The sequence below is a fragment of the Cucurbita pepo genome, chromosome 13 (assembly GCF_057944985.1).
Source record: "Cucurbita pepo subsp. pepo isolate OVF chromosome 13, ASM5794498v1, whole genome shotgun sequence".
NCBI classification, from domain to species: domain Eukaryota; kingdom Viridiplantae; phylum Streptophyta; class Magnoliopsida; order Cucurbitales; family Cucurbitaceae; genus Cucurbita; species Cucurbita pepo.
The window spans coordinates 918,058-945,012 of NC_141810.1; the positions used below are offsets into that span (position 1 = coordinate 918,058).

Below are 26,955 nucleotides of genomic sequence, written 5' to 3' on the forward strand. Positions count from 1 at the left end.
TTTTATACATAATATCATTTATGGGTATTTCAATCGAAATATCAGAATCGGGTCATAGTTCATTTTCTCGTTCTTGCCTCTTTGCCAATAAATCGGATTGAAATATCATAATGGGGTCATAGTTCATTTTCTCGTTCTTGCCTCTTTGCCAATAAATCGGAATTACCGTGGAAAATAGCAGGCACTATGAGATTAGATTGACTCATACATAGGATTGGATTAAGTTCTGAACCATAAGGAATTTCGCTTTCATTTTTTTTAATTATTAAAAAAAAAAAGAAAAAAAAAGGAAAGTGGGAGAGAGGTAGGTGAGATGGTGAATGGTAGGAGAGAGAAGATGTGAATGGGAAGGGAGATTGGTATTGGTGGTTGTGGAGACAGATCTGAGATTGGAGACTTTTTTGACACCAAACCATCTACAATTTTGAGTGGGCCATGGAGCCTATAAACTTTTATTTAATTTCCATTAATACTCTTAATTAAAAAAAAAAAACATTTAAATATATATATATATGCTACATGAATGGAAGAAGAGAAGGGTAGTAAATGTGTTATGAATGGATTAATAAGCAATGCCACTGAGTGACATTAACAGGCAGAGGGAGAGAGATACAATCAATACACTTTACAACAGTTGGTATGATGAGGAATAGAAGACGGTTCAAAAATAATTCCCACGCTGATCCCGAAACTATACTAACCTAACGAAGTCGATTTGGGCGAGTCCTTATTCTTTTTTCTAATGTAAAAGAACAGTATTACATATCATACAACATTCTCACCAACAATACAATATCACAATCATCATCTTTTTTTTTTTACCCTTTTCCTTTCTACTTTGTTCAGATTTCGGGTTTCAATTAAGAGTCCAGCATCATCAGAAGAAGTTTTGCTTACTACAATAGCCTGAGAGAGGAACCCTTCTGCCCTTCCTTGCTTAGTTTCCCAAAAGGTAAGTAAGTGAATGTGTATTCATGTTGCTGATTCTCACGTTAATGCTGCATTCTGCATACCCTCTACAACTCTTATCACAGCCTTGCGAATTCCCAATCCTCTTTTGACATGTCAAGAAATTCTACATTGCCGTCTTCAAACATGATCTGCAACAATATTAAACAGACTACTATTGAACAGTTCTATGATATACAAGATCTAGAAAATGAGGTTTTAAACAAGTTAACTTACGGAGTGTTTTCTGGAATATTGATCAAATCTCTTTATAATACCAAAAGACCTGAAACATTTTTGAGGAAGTATTAAACGTCGAATATAATCTAATAATAAATTATGAATTGTATCCAGTACTAGAACAACAGATGCGATGCTACAATAGGGATTGGTACATACGGAATATTTTTTTAAAACAAATTAATGAGAAATTATCATTTCATTGATAAAGTGAAATTTCAATAAGAGAGGGAGAAATCCAAAACCCCCATGCCAAAAAAGTTTTAAGATGGTTTCCCAGAAGGTGATTCAAGCATCCAACACTAGAAGCCTGCTATTGAAGACCCTGTCATTACTTTTTAAGTGTTGCCTTCCACATAACCTCCTTTTTCGATCTCTTGGGTTTTCGAAGACCTTTGTTTGATAGAGAGGCTTTGGATGGTGGTGGATCTTTTTTTTCCATTCTTCGAGACTGAACATGTGATTCCAAGGAGAAGTAATGTTAGAACTTGGTCCCTAACCCTCCTAGGGGCTTTTGTTGTCATTCATTCTTTCACATTTAGTCTTCCCTTTGTCCCTCTCCAGCTGCCCCCGTTACCTCTTCGTTTGCTCTCTCTAGAAGGTTAAACTTCCAAAGAAGGTCATATTACGAGGCACATTTTATATGGGAAAGTTAACACCACAAATCACGTTAAAAAACACTCTTCCTTTGTTTTGTTCCCACAAGGGTGCTTCTCAACGGGAGACACGAGGTGGATCTAGATTATCTGGTTTAGGATTGACAAATTGCTCACTACCTTCGGAGTCATGGGATGAGATCATTTGGTGTTTGTTGGGTTTGGCATAGAGACGATATGGCACAGGTGGAGAGGTGCTTTTGAATTCTCCCAGAAGGGCATAGTTTTGTGGCAGACTAGTTTCTTTGGAAGTGAAAAGTTTGGGAGGTGGAAAGATTGTAATGCCTCTTTATGGTTGTCAGTTTTTTTTTTTTTTTTTTTTCTTTTCTTTTGAATTAGGAGCTTAGTTTTGCTTTTTTTGAATAAGCGCAATGCTTTGTAGTTAGCGTCAAACTCCTTTTGTTGTTCGGCCTTGGATTTTTGGTATGCTCGTATATGCTTTCCTTTCTCTCAATGAAGTGAACATATTTTGAATGTAACACCCCAAGCCCTAAGATTCTTTTAACGATTTATTAACCATACTTTCATATCCTCATGATTCTTCTTCTCATTCAGATGTGGTCTTCAGTTCGTATACCCTCCTTTACTCGAGTGGCACATGCCTACCAGCTTCTGCCTTCATCCATCTCCAAACCACATCCTACTAGGAGAGGTTCTATTTTGTTGCCATCTATAGTGCCCAAAGCCCAAAACTCAAAATCTGAATTAAGCACCCGCCAGCCTAGACATACGCCTGCATCTCATGCAACCTGATTATGCTACCTAATTGTCTTGAATTGCTTCTAAGAATGTCCACATAGATTAACTCAAGTCTTTTCAATATGTTTTGTACTCTCTCACATGTTTATTAGGAAAACTTCCCAGAGGTCACCCATCAATGGATCCCTCCAAGCCGAACCCACTTAATTTTGGAGCTCTTATGATTGAGCCTTCAAAAAAGAAAGATGCACTTTGTTGGTATGTACAGTAACCATTAATCCTTTTCAACCGTTCTTAACTTGTATATTCTGAGAATGCCTCTCATCACATGTGGTTGGATTTATGTACCCCTCCTTTACTCGGGTATCACACGCTCGCTAGTTTTCACCTTGGTTCATCCCCAAATAACATCTTATAGGAGAGGTTATTCTCTGATACCACCTTTTAACGATCCAAACCAAGGATACAACCCCATACTCAAATCCAGATTCAGTATTCCCCTACATCCTCTACCACCTGGCAATACTGGCTTGTATTGAACTATTTTTTAGAGTGAAAATTGCACCCCACAAACCAACATAGTTATTTTCAAAATGATTAGTCCTTACTCATATGCTTCCTAGAAAAATTCCTTGAAGGTCAGTCACCCATGATGACATAAAACTCCTCCAAGCCAAGCATCTATAACGCTCTGGACCTGTGATTCAAACTTCGGTTTCTGAATCTAGAGCCTGAGAGTTACAATTGGTATGAGTGTCTAAAGTTCTGGGTTTTGTAGACTTGCTTACATAGTAAGCCTTATGTGTCTTCATGGCCTATCAGCAAATATCGAGTCAATACTAGATATGCATTTGTATTTCTTTATGTTTTGGTGAAGGAAGCTAGGATGGCAAAGTAGCTGAAGATTTCTTTTGAAACTAAAGACATTTGGCATTTGCTAGTAAACGTGTGGTTGAAGGTTTTGGATGGAGAATAAATTAGAATCAAAACAACAATAGATGTATCGCTTGGTGGTCTATAGAAGTTATACAGTGATAAATCAGTTCACAGAATAAGATTAGGAGATGGAAGAGGAACGTCCTTTGGAAATGAAAAATGGTAGGGCAATAGGTATGAAGAGTTTGTTTTGTAGCATATGCAATATAGCAGTCTCAAAAGTTGGGTGTGAAGAATTTTATAGAAGAGGTGACGTCTAGCTGGAGAACAGTGTTGAGCAGAATATATTAGAACAAGAAATCCTAGATTTGGGTGCATTGTCGAATTAGAGATGTTGGCAGATGTGAAGCCAACGAATAATGAAGATAAAGGACCGCAGACATAGAAACCTGCAGGAATTATTTCAAAAAAATCATTGTTCCTCAGTTTAACATGGGAGGTAGTCACAGGAAAATTTGAGGAAAGTGTTTTGAAAAGCAAAGCTGCCAAAAAAGGTGAAATGCTTTTGTGATTTTGTTTCGAAGTATTGAGTATGGAAGAAAATTGCAGAAGAGTCCAAAATTGGCTCTCCTTCCAAATTCATGTGCCTTGGTACAGTAAAAAGGGATATCAGCAGAATTTATTTTCTCACTGTCAAACAGCAGAAAGATAACCGGAAGATAATCTAAGACTCATAAATGTTCAATGTCCGTTGCATAATTCAGTTGAGAAGAATGTATATTTGTGTGTAAATGGTTTCAGAAGATAGATAAACTGAGAAAGACAGTTTCGTCCATTCTAATAAATCAGAATTCAGAGATGTTCTGCCGATCAGAGAGAATATAAAATTTTCAAAAAAAAAGTTGAGTTGGGAGGACGTGACAAAGAAGTCTAGGTTCAATGTAGGTAATTGGTGCTCTTTAGAAAAGCAATTATGTGATTAACAATGAAAACTAGTTCTGAGCGTATTTTATGTAAGCTCCAATGGGTGATAAAGCTTTTTGTATCCTTTTTAACTAGATTAATAAGTTGTCTGAGTTTCCGTTTCAGAAAAATAATTAGTACATAAACCAGTAAAATAATGCATGCATGTATGCCGTCCTCACATTATTAACTCAATAAATAGCCACCTCCAACTTTAGTTCACTAAGAAATATGATAGAAGAGCTAACGTACCTTCCACTGATGGGGCGAGCAATCCAAATGACCTCACCAATGCAATTATAGGCGTGCACCACTTGCTGGTTGCGTGCCTGCTTTGAACTTCCTGAATAAGAAGTCAAATAGAAAACTTTTCTAATTACTTCATTGGCTTACAGAAGAAAGCTGTGGCATCCATCAGCACTAGATCCTACTAAAGTGGTCAGATAATACTGGACTTACCTACATGCAAAGTTCCATTTTTGATAACCTGCCCACAAAATAAACTCAATTAGTTTCATCCCGTACAGTTACAGGAAATACATTGTGCAATTAAAAGAAAAAAATTGTAAGTGGATATATATATATATATATGTATCTAAGCAAAAACAATGTAGCAGTCTTGAAATTAGCGAGGTAAGAATCCATTACTAAGAGAAGAAGGTGATAGAAGGAACTTAGGATGAGAAAGTTTGGAAAAAGAGGTCCAACAATATTCTATTCAAGTTTGTCTTTATTTCACTTTATAGTTTATTTTGATATGTTGCACTTAAGAAAGAAGCAGACACTCACCAAGGCAAGGCAATTGATTGACTTGGCTTAAGCGCATGCTGTTTAAAACTTAGCTAAAACAATGGTGGGACGCATACATATTAAGTAACAAGAACCTAACTCTTCGTCATCATTAAGTACTGTGTCCTCAAGCCCACACCCACTCCCTAAAACCGAAGGTTGTGATCATGCTGACTTTTGGGATCATAAGCAGAACACCCTACATGGTATACCCCAATTTCTAAAAGCCACCAGCAAGGCTGCAACAGTTCTTTAAGACGTGACTATCATCCTAAGAAATTTTTGCTGCTTTTTTACACTGAAAAAGTTCTCTTTACAGTTCTCTTTCTATAACTACTATTTCTTGTATTAAAAAAATTCATATCAGAAATTTTTATTGATGCAGTAACTTAAAGAAAGAAATACTTGAGCCTTAATTTTTAACGTATATCATACATGTACTTCTAGTACTTGTTTGCAATGTTGAAATGCATCCCATGAATTTATAACGAAATTCCAAAAAGCTTTTACATGCATCCCATGTATTCTTTTGAGGAATGACTGTCACCGCATGTTAATCTTTACATGGAACGTCTTACCAAAAAAAAGTCTTTATATAAGGACCCTCAACTATTTAAACATACGTGAATGATAATAGTAATCACATATAAAAGCAACATATACAAAAAATATGTGCAAAAGAGGTAACATAGAGCATCACAACCTCAGCAAACTAGTACAGCTGTACTTACATCTCTTCCAGACAAGATTGCTTTCAGCTTAGGTGAAGATACAGCCACCTGGCAAGCTACAAGTTTCAACGCAGCGTCCGAAGATATCTTTGGCTTCGTAGGTCTTACACCCAGCTTTCTTCTGCAGCCAACAGCACCACAATGACAATCTTGATCGGCACCAAACTGAACAAACCTGCTAAGTTTATTAGCCAGGGACAAGCAGTACAGGAAATAAAACAGTAGATAATAGAATAGATGCCACAATATTTCCATTATAGTAATCATATAAAACAAACATGTGACTAAAAGATTCATCATTTTCATAAAAGAATGCACGAAAAGTACTTTACATATAGCATAGGTCAAGAGTTTAGCAAGCAACCATACTGATAATCATAAGTTAGATGCTCGCCCTTCTGTATGTCTTGAGTCGCAAATATGCCAATTCTCGTCTCTCCGTCTATAATCCTTTAAAAGAACAATTCATATACAGCAATTACTCCAAAATAATCTCATATCAAGCAATAAAACACAGACACTATTTACACATGCGAACCTGCTCAAACGTGAAAAAAGAGTGTTTATTTCAATATTTGCAAGTTTTTCAACATGCTGGTAACAAGTTAAGGACATGTTTAGGACATATTTGTACAAATATAACAAAAACAAATTATAGACCCTCCACTCAATTAAAAATTCCACTATCCAATGGAAAATGAAGATAATAGAAAAGCCCACCTGAAAGATAAACAGATTAGCTCTCTCATTAGTCATTAAGAATTATATTCCCCTTCGATGTTAAAATTTAGAAACAGATTTATTCTTCAGTATTCAATAATGTATGTAAAAAACATAAAAACAAAAAACCTAATGTGTCCCACCCAACATGTCATGTCCCCTATTTTACAAGTTGGCACGTTCTTACCTACATGCCATGTCGCATCAATATCAAATGTCTATGACATGCCATATGTTTGCCACGTATCCATGCTCTTTAAATTTCAAAAATATAACACGATATAAATTGGAAAGTTGAAGGATCGGGGCAATACCATTTTTGCATCTCCGTATTGGGACAACAACTATGATTTATATATCTCGACTTATTTCCCTTGTATGTGGCATCAATTACCATATCTCGATTGATCTCGCATAGATAGAAGTTTGTCTCTCCACGATGCTTCATGTTCCATAGCCTTTCTTCACATGTTTTGTCATCAATTACTGCATGATTAATAAGTGCACCCATTATGTCTTAAAAGTAGTGCATCACATTACATTATGCAAAAAATCATAAAATTAAAAAATTAAATAAAGAGAAACATTACCTTCGCCTACATATTCTATTACAAACTCTCCATGTTTGATATCTTCATCAGCTACAATCCCAGAACCGCATTTCTCAGTCTACAAGGTATAGCTTAATTTAACTGGCCATTTCAACTTAACATAAATCATGAAATAATTCCCTGTGCATTTATCTTATGAAATAATTCCCTGCGCATTTATCTTATGAAATAATTCCCAGCAAGGTTAAAACAAGACCAGAAAAAAAAAATGCATGTTTTCACACCTTACTAATTACATTCTCATGTAGAGAACAATTACTGAATACCGATGGTTAAAAAAAATGTTAGATACTCATCTAGTTGAAGTCACCTATTGCGTTTAGTTGAGATGCCTATCGGTTCTAATAACTGGAATCCAACAGGTCGAAATATAACAAGCTACTCTAGATATATCCAGCCATAAAACCACGATCAACAAGTAAAATCTTCTCTCCCTGACTTCATAAATTTTCTTTTCTTTGGGACTGCCTAATAGGCATTGTTCGGTTTATGCTGTTAATAAATCTAGGTGTTTATAGCTTGGAGTTGGGTAGCTTGGTTTTGTCTAACCAAATTAACTTGTTAAATGGTACAGACAAATGACTTGCTGATGCCTTTTTATGTATATGAAACGTGACTTGTATTGTAGACAAAGCAATACAAAACGACGATGAGATATCCACACTAAGGAGAGATTTTCAATTGGCAAAACAAGTGCTATAAGTTAAGATTAAAAAATGCTTTGGGCATCAAACAGCAACTTAGATAGTTGATTCGAAACCAAACACCCCATTTACAAATAAAACTAAATACAGCCTACAAAAAAAAAAAAAAAACCTTCTTTTTTCAAGAGAAAAGAAAAAAGATGCTACGAGAAATTCATACTGTAGTTTATCAAATTCCCTGTAATAGTACCTCAACCAGTTTCATCTTCTTCACAGGCCGGTGCTGAAATGGTTTGTTGAGACATGAAATCCCACACTTGCAGCCTGAAGAACAGCTAGACAACAGCATCCTACAGATACAGGACAAACAAATGTAGGAACAGGGTTCAAGCCCTTACATAGAAATCAACAAGCTTGGCCACAAAGAATATAATTGTGTAGACCATTTATTTACAAAGGGCATTGAAACTTACAGACGTAAGGTGCATTCCGTATATTTATTTTGCTTTTAATTTAGTTCGTAACACTTTGAAAGTTACAATAGTAATGGAGATTGCTAGCTGAAAGTCTCATTTGTTACCAATTAAAAAGTTGGAAGGTAAAATTGAAACTACTAGAACATTAAGAACAAAATCAAAACCAGGTACATAGACAGGGGCAAAGTTCTAAAGCTTGAATTGCATCATTTTAAAAAGGAGAATGGATTGTGATTCCACTGCAACAAAAATCTCAAGGTGCTGGAAAGTTTTGGCAAGATTCAGTTAGAACTCAAAACAGATTTAAATGATGAAATGAATATGGCAGGATCTTGGAACTATTAGAACGAAGATTACTCTCAAGGAGGAATGATAGAAGGAGCTGGAAGTTCGAATAAAGTTGATCGTATTTCTTCAATTTCGAATACGGCTAACAACATTCAAAGAAAATGTCCAGATTGGTCCTTAAATCCTAGCTCCAGTCCACTTCGTCTTAAGGCTGGAGAGAACCTTCATCATACCTATTTCCATTGTTACATAACAGCACGCAATTGTGGGAGGCTTCCTCTCAGATTTTGATAATTCTCGGGTTAGCTATTTTAAGGGAAAAAAATTTCTTCATTTCTTTGTGGCCGCAATTTTAAAGGAAAAGCATGCAAGAGTGTTATGGGTCAATTGTGTTAAAATCTTTGATAAAGGGAATTTGGCTTGAAAGAAAAAAGCTGCCTTTCAAAAACAAAAGTACCCCCGCAACGAATGCTCTGTTCCAATGAGGGTATTCATGTTGTGCTCAATCCAAAGATTTTCAAAGTTCTTCATTTTTTAAATTATTTCGCGTTGGACTATTTCCTTCTATCTTTCCAATTCGTGGTTTCATTAGTTCTGGTTTGGAGATTCTGTTGATATGTTTCTTACGTAATTTCTGGTTTATAACTTTTCAAATACTGCTGATTTTTTTTTTCTTTTTTTTTGGTGATCATATTAACCTACAAAACAATACACTCCATATTACAATGTTGACAGGGCGGTAACTTAGAAGCTAAAATTTCCAAAGTTACGGATGGAGAAAATGCAAAGACAAAAGAACATATAGAATTCCATTAGCCATGGTACCTAGGCAACTTAACGGCAAATTGCTTACCCACAATGGCAATCTCTATCGCAGACACCTGGAGATCCTGATGTAGGGCTACAGGAACAAAATATCCCATCATCCTCAATCCGTCTTTTAAATTTCTTTGTGAGGTAGACATCTTAAAATTTGTTAACATCAACAAACAGAAAATATTGGAGAAAGAAAGAGAATAAAAATCAGAGGTAAACAGTAAATATAACACGTTTTACTGGATTCCAGACAAATAAAATGCAATACATGCTTTCAGCCCATACAGTTATAGTGAAGTGGTTAATCAAATATTTGTTAATCTCTCTATACTCTGCCTTTAAGTGAAAAATCAATAAAAATGAAAGATGTGAGACCTAACAAAAGAGAAGTTCCCTCCTCCATGGGCTACACTTTACTGTTTTCCAAAGTAAGAAAATTTCATTAATGAAAGGTACACACTTCATAAAAGAAAATGTCCACGGTATGCAAATTTCATTAATGAAAAGTACAAACTTCAAAAAGAAAGAAAAAAAACGTATACAGTTCAAAGGATAGTAAAGAACAAAACTAGCAAAGGATACTACGCCTAATGAAGGTATACGGCAAAGGCTTCCATTTACTAAACCAATCAGGAAGTTCAAAGTCAACTGGATTTCCAATCTGCCTCATCAACTTGTGGAAAACATTCCCAATCCGACTGCATTCAGAATTCTAATCAATTGGGAAACGGCATGAGTGAGAACTTGACTTACTTCTTATGCAATAAAATAACCATATAATGAAAATAAATCGCAAATCTATAAAACCTTACTGGCTAAGTTAACAAAGAAATATCCAAAACAATATGACCAGATTCAAGAAAAGAAAAACAAACAAAAACTAGATTCAAATTTTTTATTCTGCGAGTACTTTTATTTATACTGTTGTTGTTCTACAACCTCATAGCCTACTTGAACACTCGTTTAGTATTTTTATCACAACTACTAAACATTCATGCTTCTGAGATGTAAGGTTCCAAAGAAATACATGAATCTCAGAATACAACCCGCTTTAATCAAATTAGATTAGAATCTTAAGGTCTCAATTTTAAAGGACTATTTAATGTATTTTTAATGAGATGTGGACAGAAACTAATAAAAATGAAATGAAATGAAATGAAATATGGAAGGAAATACGCCCACAAGATTGAAGAACCAAATTGTTACAATCCCACAAGAAAAGTAAATGTAGTATAGACATATAGGACCAATTCCATATAGAACAACCTCATCCACTTCTTGATGCATAGAATTCCTTCAAAAACCAAATTTTCCCAATTAAACTAAAATTAATAAATCACTACAGACACCAGTAGCTAAGGCATAGAGGGTCATAAGCCCATGATCATATATACAGGAAGTGCGTACTCTACTATATGTGGACATCAAGCTAAACCAAGAATAGAAGATCCAGAAGTACTACAGATATCAAAGTCTTAAGAGATCATCTTCAATTCTATACGACACAAATAAGAATGGAACAAGATAAACAGCACATAGACAAAGAACAACGAACAAAAATCAATAAAACTACGGACTTCTTATTATAAATAAATAAATAAGGAAAATAGAACTCTGGACTAACCTTTTTTATAGCAGGCATGACTCAGAAAGGGTTGCCACACAGGAAAAGATTAATCATTTGTTGACGTAACCAAACCTGTAGGTTAGCTTTTAAAATTAGGAGAAAGTTGGACATATAATCCAACACGTAAGAGCAAAGAGTTTGCATGCGATGTTAATTGAAACGTGGTCAGTAAAGGCACCGAATAACACGAACGTCCGTGTACCACCTGTACCACCACCACAACATACGAGTGGAAAAACATGCGACAGCAATTCTTTCCCAGCCAATCGTCAAACTAACTGATGAAGGCAACCAAAAGATCAAAATTTCCATCCTTGAACTCAAAAAAAAAATCAAAAAAAAAAAAAAAAAAAAAACAGTAAAGAACGATAATTGAACTGAAGGTCAATTCAGCGTTGTTGAAGCACAAGTTGGAGCCCAAGCTGACAGGATTAGACAAATAGGATGTAATACATAGTAAGAACAAAAAATACAAAATCCTGAAGCAATGACATATCGCTGGTTTACACCAAAAAGACAAGAAAAGTATCCGAATAAGCATGAACCAAATTAGAGGAGGAAGCTATAGTATGAAAAATCATGGCCATCTAAGAGATCTAGAGGGAAATGAAAATGAGAAAGCTAAAAGCGCCGTAATTGCAGCAGAAACAAGAGAAGTAGAGGGGGAACTACGAAAATGGCAGTCGCGTAGACAACGATAAGAGTGAAAAAGCAAAGATATTGGGGCAAGTGTTGATTAATTTCAGAATTTGAGGGTAGAGAGAAGAAGAAAAAGAGGAGAAAGTGGAAGAGAATACCTGGATGGAGAGGTTGTAGCCATGGGAAGCAAATGAAAATGCAGAGATTTGAGCAGAAGAGAGAAATGAGTGAGGGAGCAGAGTTGGTCGGTGTATCGAAGAAGATGACGCAGGTCGCGGAAGAGTTGTTGACACACTATACGCTACTAGGGCTGCCCCAGGCCCAACTTCGTTCAATGTGTGAATTTCCCTATTTCTCCCTCCTCGTTTTCGCTTATATACCCTTGAACCGAGGTTAACCTCGTAAAACTAAATACCTTCCTTCCTCCCCCACTGTTCCCATTTTATTAGGCTGATTTTATTTTTTATTTTTGAAACCTAAAATCCCATTTTTTATTTTTATTTTTTTAAATCTTTTATCTATGTTTTTTTTCCAGCAGATTCCCGTAGATCTTGAAGGAGAACCTGGCCGTAATATCTTGTATAAATGCATTATGAAAATTATTGCTAATAGGTCAAAAATGTGGTTCGTGTACCTCATCAGTTGGTTTTTGTATCGGATGGGAGTATGTGGATAACTTTCTATCGTGTCAGAAGCTGGTCAGGGGCTATCATCTAAACACGAGAAAAGCTCAACTTATATTAAAACTTGACTTGCATGAGACATAACCCTCGAAGGAGCCATTCACAAAGACGCCCCTGTCAGAGTCAAGTATGCAAATCATCATATGACTAATCAAATGAAATTCAGTGACTTTTTATCGTGTCAAAAGCTGGTCAGGGGCTATCATTTGTACACGAGGAAAGCTCAACTTATATTAAAACTTGAATTGCATGAGACATAACCCTCGAAGGAGCCATTCACAAAGATGCCCCTGTCAGAGTCAAGTATGCAAATCATCATATGACTAATCAAATGAAATTAAGTGACTTTCTATCGTGTCAAAAGCTGGTCAGGGGCTATCATCTGAACACGAGAAAAGCTCAACTTATATTAAAACTTGACTTGCATGAGACATAACCCTCGAAGGAGCCATTCACAAAAACGCCCCTGTCAGAGTCAAGTATGCAAATTATCATATGACTAATCAAATGAAATTCAGTGACTTTCTATCGTGTCAAAAGCTGGTCAGGGGCTATCATCTGAAGACGAGAAAAGCTCAACTTATATTAAAACTTGACTTGCATGAGACATAACCCTCTAAGGAGCCAATCACATAGACGCCCCTATCAGAATCAAATATGTAAATCATCATATGACTAATCAAACGAAATTGAGGGACTTTAGTGATTAATTATCCACAACACACAACATCTAACGTTCCTACGAAAACATTTTTCAGCAATCACTTCTCAAAGTGATCATTAGTGATTGGTTACCTTAAACATATCGAATCCGTACTGACCAACTTGTTCGAGAAATCTCGTTACAAACCTAAGTACAATGGACTAAGTTATTAGTGGTATGAAAGTGACATCTATTTAGGCCTTGAACATGGAGGAAAGGCAGGGAAAATGGGCACAGCTTGAACACTTTACATGTCAGCCATTGGAAAAGCAGTGATATCACACATTTTTTTGGGGGTGTGTTCAATGTTTGTGGTTCCATTCTTGGTCAATAAATACTCTCCCACACAACAGGGGTTTGCACATAATACCATAATAATGGAGTCAGGGGTTGGATCATCAGGCACCACAATATGCACCAATGGCACCTTCCATGCCACTGCCAAACCCGCCCTTCTGATGCTTCTGGTTCAGTCGGTGTTCGCAGGAGTCAACGTTCTCTACAAATTGGCTGTCAACGATGGAATGAATTTGATGATCATGATCGCTTTTCGTTTCGTGTTCGCTTCCCTTTTCATGCTTCCCCTTGCCTTCTTTCTCGAAAGGTTTTTTCTTTTCGTCTACATTGAGTTTTCCCTTTAAAATAAGGAGAGATTTTCGTATCATTATGTATCCATTCTAATTTAAATTTTTAACAGGAATAAACGGCCGAAGATGACATGCTCCATACTCTTCTATGGATTTCTTTGTGGATTATTTGGGTACGTAAGCTAAATTAATAAAAAACACTCGTTACAATTAGTTTTACATGCAAATATTTTTATTAGAATGTGTACGGGAACAGAAATGAATAAGAAGTGCAATTTATTTGGACAGAGGGACGTTGAGTCAAAACTTATACGTACAGAGTTTGGCAATGACGTCAGCAACATTTGTTTCGGCCATGCAGAATCTCTCTCCGGCTATTACCTTCCTTCTCGCCCTCCCCTTCGGGTAACAATATCCACATCTCTTATACCAAACATAAACAAATAAACTTAAATTTTTGTTGTTTAGTTTGAGTTAGGAGTATACACGAGTTAGAGTTGAATTCAGTTGGTCATTCGAATCAATTAAACAGAGTTCATTATTCAATCCAATCAATCGCCACATTGTTTGTTTATTTTAGAAACTTTTAATTATTGACCTTAATAACTAAAATTTTATCGAACTTCATATTTGAATATTCAAAAGTTTGGAATATTCGAGATATTATGTCATTTGAACACTCTTAGGTGAAGGTGAAAGTTAAAGAAATAAACCCTAACAAATAACATATGTTAAATTTTACTTCGGATCGAGTTGAACCGAACCAAAAACCCTAACTCGCTAACCAAACCCAAACCCGACTCAGAAAAGAAAAAAAAGTCAACTCAACTTTTAAAATTTAGATTAGATAGTTCGAGTCGTTTAGATTATTGGGTCATTTGAGTTGTATATTTAATCGTTCCTAAACACTAAAACAACTACTATCAAAATTTCTTATTGTATTTTATATCAAAATTTCATAAATGTACACTTTTTTTTTTTTAAATTTTTTTTTCTTATTGTATTTTTTTTTTCATAAATTTACAAAATTAGTTATGATAATTTAGAATTAAAATTTATAAATGAAAAAGAAAAAAAAAAGATTTATGAGCATGTCACAATCACTTTATTTTAAAAGGAAATTAAATTAAAAAGGATGACCATATGTTTACTTGGAAGTCCTTCTACTTTGGGGTAACCCATCAAAAACCCTCTTTTGGAAAAATCAGACAAAAACTTCAATTTGATTACGAGTGATGTAAAATCGAAGAACCTTTTAGCGTAGTAACTCAATTCAACTTTGAATATTGGAAAAAGAGAAGATAAAAAAAGTAGCTTTAGATACACGAGGTGTTTGATTTACAGTCGAGATGGCTGTCTAAAAGTAATGGACACTCGAGAATAAGATGTCAAAATATAAAATAATATTATGTTTGATTATAATGGTGATAAATTTCTTAAAATTGTAAGGATTTTAAACATAAATTTGTTGCAATACTATTAAACTTATATTTTTTTATTGCAATTTAGTAATTTTATTTTGAGATAAGATGAAAATTCAAACTATTTTAACAATTAATTAATTAATTAATTAATTAAGGTTATGAGGTTAAGGTGTACGGACATGTGTAGGATGGAAAAGTTGGAGATGAGGAGCAAGGAAGGGGTGGCCAAGGTGGCAGGAACGTTGGTGGGGATTGGTGGGGCCATGTTTCTTACTTTCTACAAAGGCATCCAGATCAGCATTTGGTCAACCCACGTGGACCTTCTCCGTGGAGGACACTTGGCACATCTTCCTCAAAATCCTCACCACTCCCACAATTTTGTGCTTGGAAGTCTGCTGGCTCTCGCCAGCTGCCTCTCTTACTCTTTCTGGCTCATCCTTCAGGTTACCATTGTTGATGCTTCTTTATTCTATAGTGTTGTTTATAATATGAACCAAAAATTATAAGACATAAAATATTAACCTAAATGGAGAAAGATATACTTAGATTTTCGAGACGTAGTCGACTACTATTGAATAGATCTTATATGTAAGATTTGATTTTGGTGGCAGACAAAAATGACGAAAATATATCCATGTCAATACTCGAGCACGGCGTTGATGTGTATGATGGGAGCAATTCAGGGGTTGGCAATATCAATTTGTGTGGAGAGGGATTGGAAGCAATGGAAATTGGGTTGGAATATCAGGCTTCTCACCGTCGCATTTGCCGTAAATTATTTATTTTTAAGCTTTTTAAACTTTTAGATATGATCCTTTGGTTCACTTAATAATACGACATACATATAATGGATTTGGATGCAGGGGATTGTGGCGTCGGGAGCCATGGTGACGCTGATGGCGTGGTGCGTACGTATGAGAGGGCCATTGTATGTGTCTAGTTTCAGCCCTCTTATGCTTCTCCTGGTAGCTATTGCTGGATCCCTATGCCTCCAAGAAAGCTTGCACCTTGGCAGGTACCTTCAAAATTTTACAATTTAATCACTTAGTCTTCTAAATACAACAATTATTAACGAAAATTTTGTTGAGCTTTGTAGTGTGATTGGAGCAGTGCTGATTGTGTGTGGTTTATACATGGTGTTGTGGGGCAAAAGCAGAGAGATGAACAACATACTTCCATTGAAAGACGTTGAGGTTACCACTCCAAAGCCTCAAAATGAAAGTCAAATTTATGATATCAAGAACAACACAAGCATTGCCACTTGAGTAAAGTTTTAATATATCATATACTATCATGTTTGAAGTTCTTATGCTTAAGGTTCTATCTGCTTTGAAGATGCTCTATTTTGATCACTAGAAACTTGTTTTAGTATAAGCTGTTCATGTATGTGTTGCTAGCCACACATATCAAGTTTAATATAAAGTTTGGAAACAAAGATCACAGTTAGTTTAGTTAGTTTACATGATGACATCTGATCAAAACTTCTTTATGTCAAAATGAAGATATCGGTTAATCTCATTGACTAAAGTATTCCTATGGCCATTGAAGGTTGAGCCGGCTGTAATGAGCATGATACCAAACATCCAAAATGTTAGAATACTCTACATTTTTCTGCATAAAGCAGTTGACAAAATCATGATCTAAAACGTCATTTAAGGTGCCGTTCTGCCAAGTTTGCTACACGAACTCGAGCATATAGCCCATTTACACGCTTTTTCGTATCGCTGGTGGGAGCTTGATGAAATTTCTAGTCTATGATTACATCATTAAAATGTTGTAAACAAATGAAAACATCAAATATTCAAGGCTACAAAAGTGACCGTTACCCAACGGCAGCTCCCAATCTGGGGTATATCCATGGCATCTCTGGATGCTTGGTTGTCTGATTCACCAATCTTAGGAGCATTCTTGAACAGAAGATGGTGTGTCATCGACATAGATAATTGACTGACAAGACACCACAGCAGAGAAGGTTGAGAAAACAAAAAGGGACAATAAATAAATAAAGTAAATTTATATAGAAAAGTGAGATTCTTTCGGATGAGAAGAAAGTTGACGTGTAAAATACCAGATCTTCAAATAGTTCAGCAAAGAAGCATAAAACAGGTCCTAAGCTTACAAACTTGCTCCTTTGAACGAGTAAAAGTGAGGATCCTGTCTGGCATCATAGAAACGGCACGAAGTAGTCCAGAGTATATTAAGCGATGGTAGATATAACATCATCTGCATCGACTTTAAGCTGAAAGGAATTTTTTATAAAAATGTCAGGCATATTGACAAGAGGGTTGTACTAGCAACGAGACAATCATTAAAACATAACATACCAGCTTCAGATGATTCATCAAAGCACCATGCAGTAGGTTTCTCAGCTTCTCACAAGCATCTACCATGTGACCTGAGCGGATCAATTCATCTATTTTGCACCATAAGTTCTGAACGGCATTGTAGGGGAAACAAACAGAGGATGGTCTTTTTCTGTTAATTATGTCTGTGGGTGGCTGCAGAAAGTTGGAATAAGTTTCAGTATGTGGCCCAGAAAATCGAAAATTCAGTAGAAAATGTTCAAAATTGAAGAGAGATTTCATTTACGTACCATCACAATTTATAAACTTAGTTCGTGTTGGCTAATTGTTAAAATCATGCATTTTCTTTTTTAGTTTTGGAGAGAGATTTTTCTTATTCCTGAAAATGACCCAATAATGGGTACATATAATACAAGAGAAATTCCAACTAAGGAAATTAATTATAAAAGGAAAATATATCTAAAAAATAATTAAGAGATAAATGTACAAATCAACATAAGTGTTTCACGCAAGGTACATCGTTAAACAACTGTTCTTTGATGAGTTTTATCAAAGAATATTTCTCAACATGGAGCTCAAATAATAAGTGAAAGAGATTTCGTTAGCTCAATGGGACTTTCAATCATGCGGATAGATAAAAGAGATTCAATTTGTCAACTAAGTGATCAATAGAATTTCAAGATATAAAAGCCAATACATAATTTACCATTGATGCAAATGATTCCATGCATTCAAGCAACAGATGTGTAGCCTCTGTATATCGCCCATAATCAACATATAAACGGAACAATGATGCTGAATTTGCTTCTTCACAAGTCATCCCCCATGTCTTTGCCCTTCGACCATCCTGTCATATATTTGTTGGATGAATTGTAGTACATCGGTATAGAAATTAAAATATCATATCCGGGTAAACTACTGAAAAATTATATCCAGAGCAAAATTGCATATGGTAGGTTAAACAATGAGACTAGAAGAAGCGCAATCATAGTCTACTAGCTACAGAATTGTCCATCACAATATACAATTGATATAAATGAGCATTCTTTCACTTCACAGAGAGAACTACGCCGATTCGTTTCCATATCAGAACCCCATAATAAGAGGAGTTTTGCTATGTAGTTCCACGTTTCATCCATGCAAGGAAAGCATTTCAAAATGAGGCTACAGAGAAGTCGTCACGTACAGATATGCAAACAAAATAGGGAGTAGTAACGACATGAATTTCTCATAAATTCACTTGACTTTGGAAAGAAATAAAATTATTGTATATTTTCTAACTGATAAATCAAATACAACATTTTTTTTTTATAGAGAAGAAAGACCATCAACCAATAAGAAAAATAAATATTACAAATATAAAAACTAAATATCGCGTAATACACATCTATCTAATAGTACGAAAATCTCATGTTTGCAACCTTCCATTTGTTGTCTTTGTTAGAACTTAGGGAATCTCTCAAATCATATTTTCTTTGACTGCTTTTTTTTCTCAAGCTTGTAGGTACAAATTATTCTCAGTTTTCAACTTGTGGTGGGTTTTCTCTTCAACAATGGCTAAAAACATGCAGATTTTTTTTGGGTACATGTTCTAACTTTTATACACATGAAGATTATAATTAGTAAAAGGGTATTTACATCTATGCCAATACAGAGCATGAAAAGAAAATCAAATACATAAAATTCTTCCAATTTTTTACAAGTTTCTCTATCCCATCGTTTTGACAGTCTCTCTCTACATGATATTAATTTGAATTGGAATGTTTTCATATTTCCTTTGGTTCAGTTTTTGTCTTCTTTTGCTTTGCAATCAACTTCTCTTTTTGTTTCACTCTCGGAGTTATTTTTTAGTATTAGTCTCTTTTTGTACGTTAATCTTTCTCTAACGAGTACCAATTATCTCCTAGTGATTTCAATACCAAGATGATAAAAGAAAACGCTAAAATTTCATCCAGTCAAAATGAATTAAATATAAAATCACTGACAAAAATAGGTAAAAACCTTAAACATCAGAACCAGCCAAAGAGGCAATTCCATCTGAGATTCCGTTCGAAGAAGTGTTTCAGCAACAATAATAGGCAATCTAGCGTTGAAACCTTTATATTTTTCCTGCAAATTGAAGATATGAATTATTAAGATAGAGAAAATAATAAGTATAAATGCAGAGAAGAAAAAAATGACAAAACAGAAGCAGGAACAATAAACAACATGAATTGTACAAGAAAAAATAAAACGATTCCAGCATCTGCTGCTTAGTTTCCTTAATAAGCGACTGAATAAACTTTAGACCTTTAGTCTTTACCAAAAAAGAGTATATATATACATATAGTGAAAATGCATGAATAAATTGTTTGAGCTGTTAATGAACCTGTATATCTAGTGTTAATCTCTTCCTTCTTTCTTTTCCTTTATAGCTAATAATCTATTCTACTTCGCTCTTGCGAAATAGAATAACAACTTGCTGGTAAAAGATTTCCTCCTAATTTACTATCTAAACATCATTTTCCTGTCTTGTAAAATTCAAAGTTGCAATTGAATCATACACCAAGGACCTTTTTTTTAAAAAAAAAAACACGAAACAGTGTATATACCAGGCCAAATATTACCCTGAAGACCAATTAAGATTTAAAAAAAAAATCAGATGACAGAAGTATCAGGGAATATCTTAAGCTGCATTCATGACATAATATGAAGGTACGTACAAGATAAAGTTCCAGAGTCTCCCAATGGCCATTTCCACTGAGATGCTGACTACTAGGAAGCACATCAAGTGAACCATGAACGTCATTTTGCCCATTTGGGGATACCAATAGAAGACTACTTATTCTGGGATCATTCCTGAAGTCACACAAAAGCCCAAAATGAATTGGATACAAGTTAAGAATTAAGTTTCTTACTTGTGGAACTAACAAGCAATAGGAAACATTAACTGAAACGATTTGACTCATAAAATGACGTTTGGCTTACCGAACCCCAGATGAACTTAATCTACTAGGACAGCATTTCAATGCCATGGCAGAGAAAACTCTTTCCAACTCCCTGAGTCAACAAAGTTCAAGATTTGCAATTCTCAGCAGAATCAATAGATTTATGTTGTAATGCAATTAGAGAATAAAAGATCAATACCTCTTTAATGCTGAATCTCTCCACAATTTTATAACAACAATAAATGCCATATCATAAAAATTGTTCTGGACCAGAAGATCAACCAACTCTGAAGGGGCCTCATGAATCCCTGACAAACGGCAGTCTGCAAAACATTTAAGTAAATGCAATCTACAAATAGGTGCTTTAGTATATTAGATAGATTTAAAAGCTAAAGTTTCTAAACGAAGTTTTTATAATAATTTCTCATCCTGCTTCAAGGAAAGCATAAAACAGAATAATACATATCCTTACCAGTGAATGGCCATTTGATATTTGCTAATGAAAGGAGATACTCTGATGAGGTTAGCACAAATTCATTTTCCAGTTGCTTCATATCAATATAAGAATTCCGCTTCTGAGGCTTCGTGTCATCTCTGGCAACTATGCCAAAAAAAAGAAGCCATATTTTCAAACAAAACAGAAAAGAAGAATGAATGGATAACTAGATAAATATTTTCAATTGACAATGAAAAATAAATACCATTCAGATCCAGAAAAAAGAAAGAGAAAATTAGAAAATCGGGAAATGGAAAAATGCACTAGGGAAATAAAAGAATTCATCAAGTAAAGCATTACTTACACTGTTCATCAACAGTTCTTTTAGCTTTCTTACTTGGGTACTGCTTACTCTGGATGGCATCTCTTTCAACCGGGGGTTCAATCCACGCAAAATTAGGATGAACAAGATGCAACGCATTGATAGCAGCAGAAAGGCCATTCAATCGTTCAAGCAGCAACGAGGAACTTAACTGGTTATCTCCTAGAGTTCCTTCCATTCTCAAACGAGCTGAATAAAGGTACATATAACTTGCTGCTTTTTGCCAATTATGTCGGCATATTTCAAAAGCATACAGTAACTTATACAAGCTTGGCTTTGATAAGAGATCAGAACGTTCAGCCTGCATTGTGATAAAGAAACCCTAGACATGAGTTGACAAGAAATAAAGCAACTTACTCAAGCTAATAAGATAAATAACATCGGCGACGAACATGCAAACTTCAAGCTTTACAGCTAAATACCTTCCATACAAGCTCCTGCTCTACCTTCTCTGCTAATCCAATGAATGGTAATTCACCACAACAAAGAATCTGTACAATTAACATAAAGAGATTCATTTACGCAGAGAAGAATGAAGGAAAATTTCTTGTTACTTCAGGAACATAATAGAAGATAACTATAACTATTGAACTACTAGTTAGTAAATATTAAAGAAAGTATAAAAGATTGAAAGAGAATTATAGAAACTAATAAATACCAAAAAGAAAACACTAAAACAGCAGAAAACATTGTCATTTGGAGGAAATAGAGATCGTGTTCTTTATAGTCAATACCCATGGTGGACCATTGGGTTACTATAGAACAATTTATGTTATTTGAAGGCTGCACATGGACATACCATATGATAATTTGTACTTGAATCACAATCATATGAAGATTAAGTGTTTCTTAGATGCTGATCGGACAAGATCCAAGGTAAACAAAAGACCCACATCAAGATACCTTATCTTTGTTGGAGTTAATTTAGTTTCATGGAAGAGCAAGAATCAAATTGTGATCCCACCATCAAGTGCCAAATTAGAATACAACTCTATAGCACAATCTGTATGTGAAATAATGTGGGTGCCATAGCCTCTTAACTAACGCTTCAGTTTTGTAGTTCCAACTAACCTGAGGTGTAAAAACGAGCTTGCCCTTCATATTACATCCAATCGAATATTTTATGAACAAACTAAACATATTAAAATTGATTATCACGTTCATGAGAAAATATAAGGTCTGGTATCTGCCAAATATGTGAGACTGAAGAGCAATGGGGGATATTTTATGAAAGCTTAAAATAAAGTTCAAATAGATTAACTACGTAACAAGTTGAGCTGATGAACATATATGCTTCAATGTGAGGGGGGAGTATTGAAGCAGTCAGCAGATCTTCCATACAATATTTCTTCCAAACCCGAACCATTCCGACGAGGGAGAAAATCTTAAACCACTAACATAAACACCTATTCAAACATTTATCAGATGTAAAACTGCACACCTAACAGGAAGAGATAATCCATTCACACTGTCACCAAAAGTTCTACATGGGCAAGAATAAGGAGCAACAAAACCATGTGTGTTTCTAAAGAAGAGAACATATTTTTTTTCTTTCTAACATAAAAGACCAACTTTCATTGAGAAAAAAAAAATAAGAAAGAAAGAATATAAGGGTATATAAAAAAACAAAGCCCACGAAAGAGAGCACGTGATCATAAGAATTTTGTCAAGAATTTTGTCCAGACAATTCCAATCCACGTGATCATAAGCCTTTTCAAAATCAATTTTAAAGATGAGCTCTTCCTTGAGCCTCGATAGTTGAGGGAAGAACGTTTCTCAATCTATTATTTAGAACTTATTCTAGAATCTTGTAAAAGCTTATGATGGATCTAAAATCATTTACGTTCGTTGCCTTAGTTTTTTTTTTAAGGATAAGACAAACAAAAGTTTCGTTCCAAGTATCACTATCCCCCTTGAAGAACTCCTTCAAAAACCTAACAAGGTCATCATTGGCAATATCCCAGTTTTCCTCGAAGAAGACCATGGAAAACTGTTAGACCAGGAGACTTAATCCCGTCACAGCCAAAGACCACATTTCTAATTTCATTCAAAGAAAAAGGGGCCACCAACTCCGCATCCTCAAGATCAGAAACAGGACACCAATCAATATCTTCAACAAAGGGCTTGGGAGACATGATTGGGTCATAGAGTTTCGTGAAAAATGATAGAATCTCCTCTTCCACTTCTCTTTCCCCTTTGACCTTCACACCTCTTTCATTCTCAAGAGACCCAATGGAATTCTTGCTTTTTCTACCATTAGTCGTCCTGTAAAACAAAGTTGTGTGATAATCCCCCTCTTAAGCCAGTCTCACTTTGGACTTTTGCCTCCAGCTACAATTCTCTTTTCTAATCAATTTTGCAAACTCCACCAAGCTGACCTCATCCGTCCAAAGCTCTTCACCCATTGAGATCCCTTTTCCATCAGCCCTCCACACAAATCTGCCACCACAGCCAGCAACTCTTTAGGGCGGAGAAGGCATAACATCCAACACAGTCGCTCAGTCTCCTGTTCGAGCCAACTTTCTGTTTTGTCAGAAGGTTCAAACACCAAGTGTGAATTGTATGGACCTAGAACTCCCCTTCACAAGAATGACTATCTATCAATGACGCTCCGGTTGGCCTTTACAAATAGCCCCTGCCATGTTGCTACAAAACAGTTTTAAGGATGGAGCCTGCCAACACTTGCACTCTGTTTTCATTGATATCTTACCATTTGCACTCTGTTTTCCTCTCCACAACTATACCGGCCTCAAAGTTAAAAACAACCTCATACTCCGCCAGCAAATCCCCTACCACACCTTTTTATCTGACCAAACTTTTTCCCTTTCTTGCACTGGAGGGGATTCAATGACTTAATCTCTCCTACCTCCAATTTCCTTTTGGAGTCAGAGTTGGAAGAAACCCAGAGAACTCTCCCTTCAACTTTCCCCAAACATTACCCCCTCCCCTTGAGGGACAAATAAAGAAGCTCTTCTCAAAAAGGATCCCAAGAAAGAAGGCAGAATCAACCACATGCATTAGAAAGAACTTGAAAAAAGATAATCGCTGAATCTAGTTTCCTTCTCCAAAAACCAAAGGGGTTAATTGTCTTCAAGATCAAACCTAAACAGTCAATCACCCGAGTTAAAGTCCAAAAATCCAGTTCCAATCTCCCTTTCATACCCCCACTGTTCTCTTCTACCACTGACTTTCTTCCGCAACCACCCTTACGGATAAAAAACATAACGCTTAATTTTAACCCTCTTCCTCCTTTCCCCAGTAAGCTCACATTAATAGAGAGAAGGGAGAGGATTTTCTCTCTCTAAAAAACTGTCTTGACGCAAGAAGAGGACAAAGGTTGGGGAGAGACATAATTAAAAGTGCCGGAAACCTAAATGAAACGTGGGAAACATAGTTGAATTATTCTTAAACACAACAGATCTGCACTGAGTACAATGAAAATGAAAGGAGAGCTCGAGAAGAATCAGGTATTGTCAATTAATATTCCGTAATGAAGGATAATTTGTTAAGCATAGCTACTGGCAGACATAGTCATTCATAATTAGTTTGTTTTAGATAAATAAAATAAATACAAGTTGTTGTAGATCTTCAGGTTGGGATCAAATTCTATTTGGTGGGCTTTTGATTCATGCGTTTAGCTATTTTAAATGCTCTCTTTCCTATGCAAGTTGTTGCTCATGCATAATTTTTCATTTCATCCATGGATATTAGTTTCCTCTACAAGATGATAAAATAAAAAAAAAAGGAATTATAGGCTTTCATTTTAGTTACACCTACCAAAAATAATGTTTTTCTACACTATCACCATGGCAGATGAAGTCACCCGGCCAAGCAAGATAACATCTGAAATATGACTTCTTTGTTTTGATTAACTCAAGCCATAGTATCAATTATGCTTAAATAAAGGAAATAGGCAACGAACCTTAATGGCATCACATTCATAAAGAACGATTATGAAACGCCTTAAGCAGATATATTGGCTCTCCTCATCTGGATTTGAAATGATTGCACAATATGCATCATAGAATTGATGTAGATCTAAAGAAAACTTGAAGATATTTGCCCAAAGCCGTCCTTGGATAGAAATGGCAGATTCATTGGAAGGAAGTCTACCACAATTATCGTTTGGACTTACAGCTTCTTCCACTAACTCAAGCGCAGCAAGAGCAAACTCAAAAGCTCCTTTGCTGATATTATACTGCTCAAACAATTGCATTGCCCACTGATAGTAATGGAACCTCCATGTGATACTAGATAAACAACCAGCTGAAAAAAAGTGGGGGTGGGACGGATGAATAAATACACAAGACCAAATCAGCTGTTCCATAACAAGCTTTTAAAAGTATTTCACTTTCTCTGAACTTACTAAGCTCAAAAGAAGATAATCCCACTTCGGGAGGCAAACTCTGCAAAGCCTGGGAAGATCTGTTTCCAGACGAAGCTCTACATAGAACAATCACAAGGAAAGTGAGATCACCTTGTGAAATAAATGAATATACAAATTTCATAGTTTACAAAAAGGTAAGCAAATAAGAGTATATTGATTTTCTTTTCATTTTTTATTTACATTTTCAAGTTGAAATCAGTGGGATTAAATTCTATGGATCACAAATGAGGTTCTATAAGACACATCGCTGGCTTGAAATAAAGAAGTACTCAACAATGAAATGGCAAACCATGTGATGCAATTCCTTGAGGAGGATAACAACCATGGGCACGTAATTGTGCATGGAAATTAATTAAAACCAACATAGAATTCTTAGCTACATATAATACCTGAAGAAACTGCATATAGCTTCGTGAACCTTCCTCTCTTTCATCATTCCGTGCAACTTATAATGTGCTTGAGCAAGTTGACAACAACCAAGCAGGTGATGCATTATACACCATCCACCATCCACATCTTGCATACATTGTGACGTCTTCTCATTCTGTGATTGAGCCTTCACTACACTGAGCAGGTACTTTTTTTTTTTGGGGGGGGGGGGGGGGGGGGGACTTTATAAGAATGGGAAGGCATCGAAAAGTAAAAAGGAAGCAAAGGAATAAAATAATAAAACAATTATAGAACCTAAGAAAAATTAGAGAGAAACATGACCAATTTAATACAGGCAACCAGCACAAATTGATCAATTGTCCAGCTGTTAATAGTCCTTAATTCCTAAGTATGAAAAACTCTTATTTAAAAAGAAGAATACTACAAAATTATTTTAAAAGAAAAATATAACAAAATGATCATCTAATCGAAATTTTGAGCTTGAGGTTTATACTAAAAGGATATTAAATCAAAGGAACAATACCAAACAATTGACTTGTCACAAAGCCAATCTAACACTCCAAGCAATGATACTAAAGATTCAAGAAACCAATAGTTTACTCCCATTTCTTCATCCATCCAATATCTTGATGTTTCAATAGCCATTAGAAGTTTTCATAATTGGACCAACTATCCTAGTGCAAACTATCTTTCTAATAGAGGTGATCATCAGTCGATCAACATTGGTTTTGGGCTCCAACCGAGTTTCAGAACTGCCAAGTCAATTTTCTACCATCCTAGATAGTTGGTTTTGGAAGGGTTTATCATGCGGACTGACTGACCACACTGGCGGTTGGTCGATTTTGGACAGTTTCGTGACTCCAATGAACTGAGCATAAAATTGTGAGAATAAGAGAAGGATGAGAAAAGAAAAGAAAAGAAGAAAGAAGAAAAAACGTGAGGAAGGGAGAAGAAAAGAAAAACAAATGAAAGAGAGGGAAAAGAGAGAAAAAAAAAAAAAAAAAAAGGGA

The 26,955-nt window shown here is 35.4% G+C and overlaps 3 protein-coding genes across 16 annotated transcripts in view; 1 reads left to right on the forward strand and 2 right to left on the reverse strand.

The window, feature by feature from the left end:
• Nucleotides 1-538: 538 nt before the first annotated feature.
• Nucleotides 539-12,039, reverse strand: ASHH3 (histone-lysine N-methyltransferase ASHH3). 10 transcript variants are annotated; one of them, XM_087116819.1, is made up of 14 exons: nucleotides 11,882-12,038; nucleotides 11,290-11,362; nucleotides 11,082-11,156; nucleotides 10,040-10,155; nucleotides 9,495-9,606; nucleotides 8,128-8,227; nucleotides 7,213-7,291; nucleotides 6,937-7,108; nucleotides 6,272-6,352; nucleotides 5,903-6,077; nucleotides 4,842-4,869; nucleotides 4,635-4,725; nucleotides 1,186-1,234; nucleotides 539-1,100 (listed from the first exon to the last, which is right to left on the reverse strand). In XM_087116819.1, the coding sequence occupies exons 4-14, from the start codon at nucleotides 10,125-10,127 to the stop codon at nucleotides 1,029-1,031; spliced, it is 1,047 nt and encodes a 348-aa protein (XP_086972945.1). In that variant the 5' UTR covers nucleotides 10,128-10,155; nucleotides 11,082-11,156; nucleotides 11,290-11,362; nucleotides 11,882-12,038; the 3' UTR covers nucleotides 539-1,028. The 10 variants fall into 10 exon arrangements, with proteins under 10 accessions (XP_086972945.1, XP_086972940.1, XP_086972946.1 ...); XM_087116814.1 differs by having other exon boundaries at nucleotides 10,040-10,169; XM_087116820.1 differs by having other exon boundaries at nucleotides 11,277-11,362.
• A 1,451-nt stretch (nucleotides 12,040-13,490) lies between these two features.
• On the forward strand, nucleotides 13,491-16,702 carry LOC111785287 (WAT1-related protein At1g25270-like). Its single transcript, XM_087116821.1, has 7 exons — nucleotides 13,491-13,713; nucleotides 13,807-13,869; nucleotides 13,985-14,101; nucleotides 15,308-15,563; nucleotides 15,732-15,890; nucleotides 15,984-16,135; nucleotides 16,217-16,702. Exons 1-7 carry the CDS (start codon nucleotides 13,568-13,570, stop codon nucleotides 16,383-16,385), a joined length of 1,062 nt encoding a protein of 353 aa, XP_086972947.1. The 5' UTR covers nucleotides 13,491-13,567; the 3' UTR covers nucleotides 16,386-16,702.
• SAR1 (SUPPRESSOR OF AUXIN RESISTANCE1) overlaps nucleotides 16,000-26,955 on the reverse strand; it is a 30,008-nt gene continuing 19,052 nt past the window's right edge. The window contains exons 15-29 of one of the 5 annotated variants that reach the window (XR_015411495.1): nucleotides 25,945-26,132; nucleotides 25,535-25,611; nucleotides 25,091-25,434; nucleotides 21,591-21,659; nucleotides 21,151-21,469; nucleotides 20,823-20,951; nucleotides 20,550-20,673; nucleotides 20,391-20,462; nucleotides 20,126-20,261; nucleotides 19,425-19,532; nucleotides 18,130-18,270; nucleotides 17,445-17,618; nucleotides 17,189-17,359; nucleotides 16,947-17,067; nucleotides 16,000-16,139 (exon numbers count right to left, since the gene is read on the reverse strand). Coding sequence is in view for 1 of the 5 variants with exons in the window: in XM_087116810.1 (XP_086972936.1) it covers nucleotides 17,318-17,359; nucleotides 17,445-17,618; nucleotides 18,130-18,270; nucleotides 19,425-19,532; nucleotides 20,126-20,261; nucleotides 20,391-20,462; nucleotides 20,550-20,673; nucleotides 20,823-20,951; nucleotides 21,151-21,469; nucleotides 21,591-21,659; nucleotides 25,091-25,434; nucleotides 25,535-25,611; nucleotides 25,945-26,132 (1,923 nt within the window). In the remaining 4 variants the exon portion in view is untranslated. Of the gene's footprint in view, nucleotides 16,140-16,702; nucleotides 17,360-17,444; nucleotides 17,619-18,129; nucleotides 18,271-19,424; nucleotides 19,533-20,124; nucleotides 20,262-20,390; nucleotides 20,463-20,549; nucleotides 20,700-20,822; nucleotides 20,952-21,150; nucleotides 21,470-21,590; nucleotides 21,660-25,090; nucleotides 25,435-25,534; nucleotides 25,612-25,944; nucleotides 26,133-26,955 lie in introns of those variants that run through there. The other 4 variants (XR_015411496.1, XR_015411494.1, XM_087116810.1 and 1 more) reach the window with 4 other exon arrangements.

What these genes read in the sequence shown, in the direction of transcription:
- ASHH3 (XM_087116813.1), bottom strand. An exon ending in CATCTAACTTATGATTATCA is followed by an intron (nt 6,078 to 6,271) that starts GTATGGTTGCTT and finishes TAAACTTAGCAG; the next exon opens with GTTTGTTCAGTTTGGTGCCG. An exon ending in CAATCTTGTCTGGAAGAGAT is followed by an intron (nt 4,870 to 5,902) that starts GTAAGTACAGCT and finishes TTTTGTGGGCAG; the next exon opens with GTTATCAAAAATGGAACTTT.
- LOC111785287 (XM_087116821.1), top strand. Translation starts at nt 13,568, where the DNA reads ATGCTTCTGGTTCAGTCGGTGTTCGCAGGAGTCAACGTTCTCTACAAA. An exon ending in CTTGCCTTCTTTCTCGAAAG is followed by an intron (nt 13,714 to 13,806) that starts GTTTTTTCTTTT and finishes AATTTTTAACAG; the next exon opens with GAATAAACGGCCGAAGATGA. An exon ending in TTCTCACCGTCGCATTTGCC is followed by an intron (nt 15,891 to 15,983) that starts GTAAATTATTTA and finishes ATTTGGATGCAG; the next exon opens with GGGATTGTGGCGTCGGGAGC.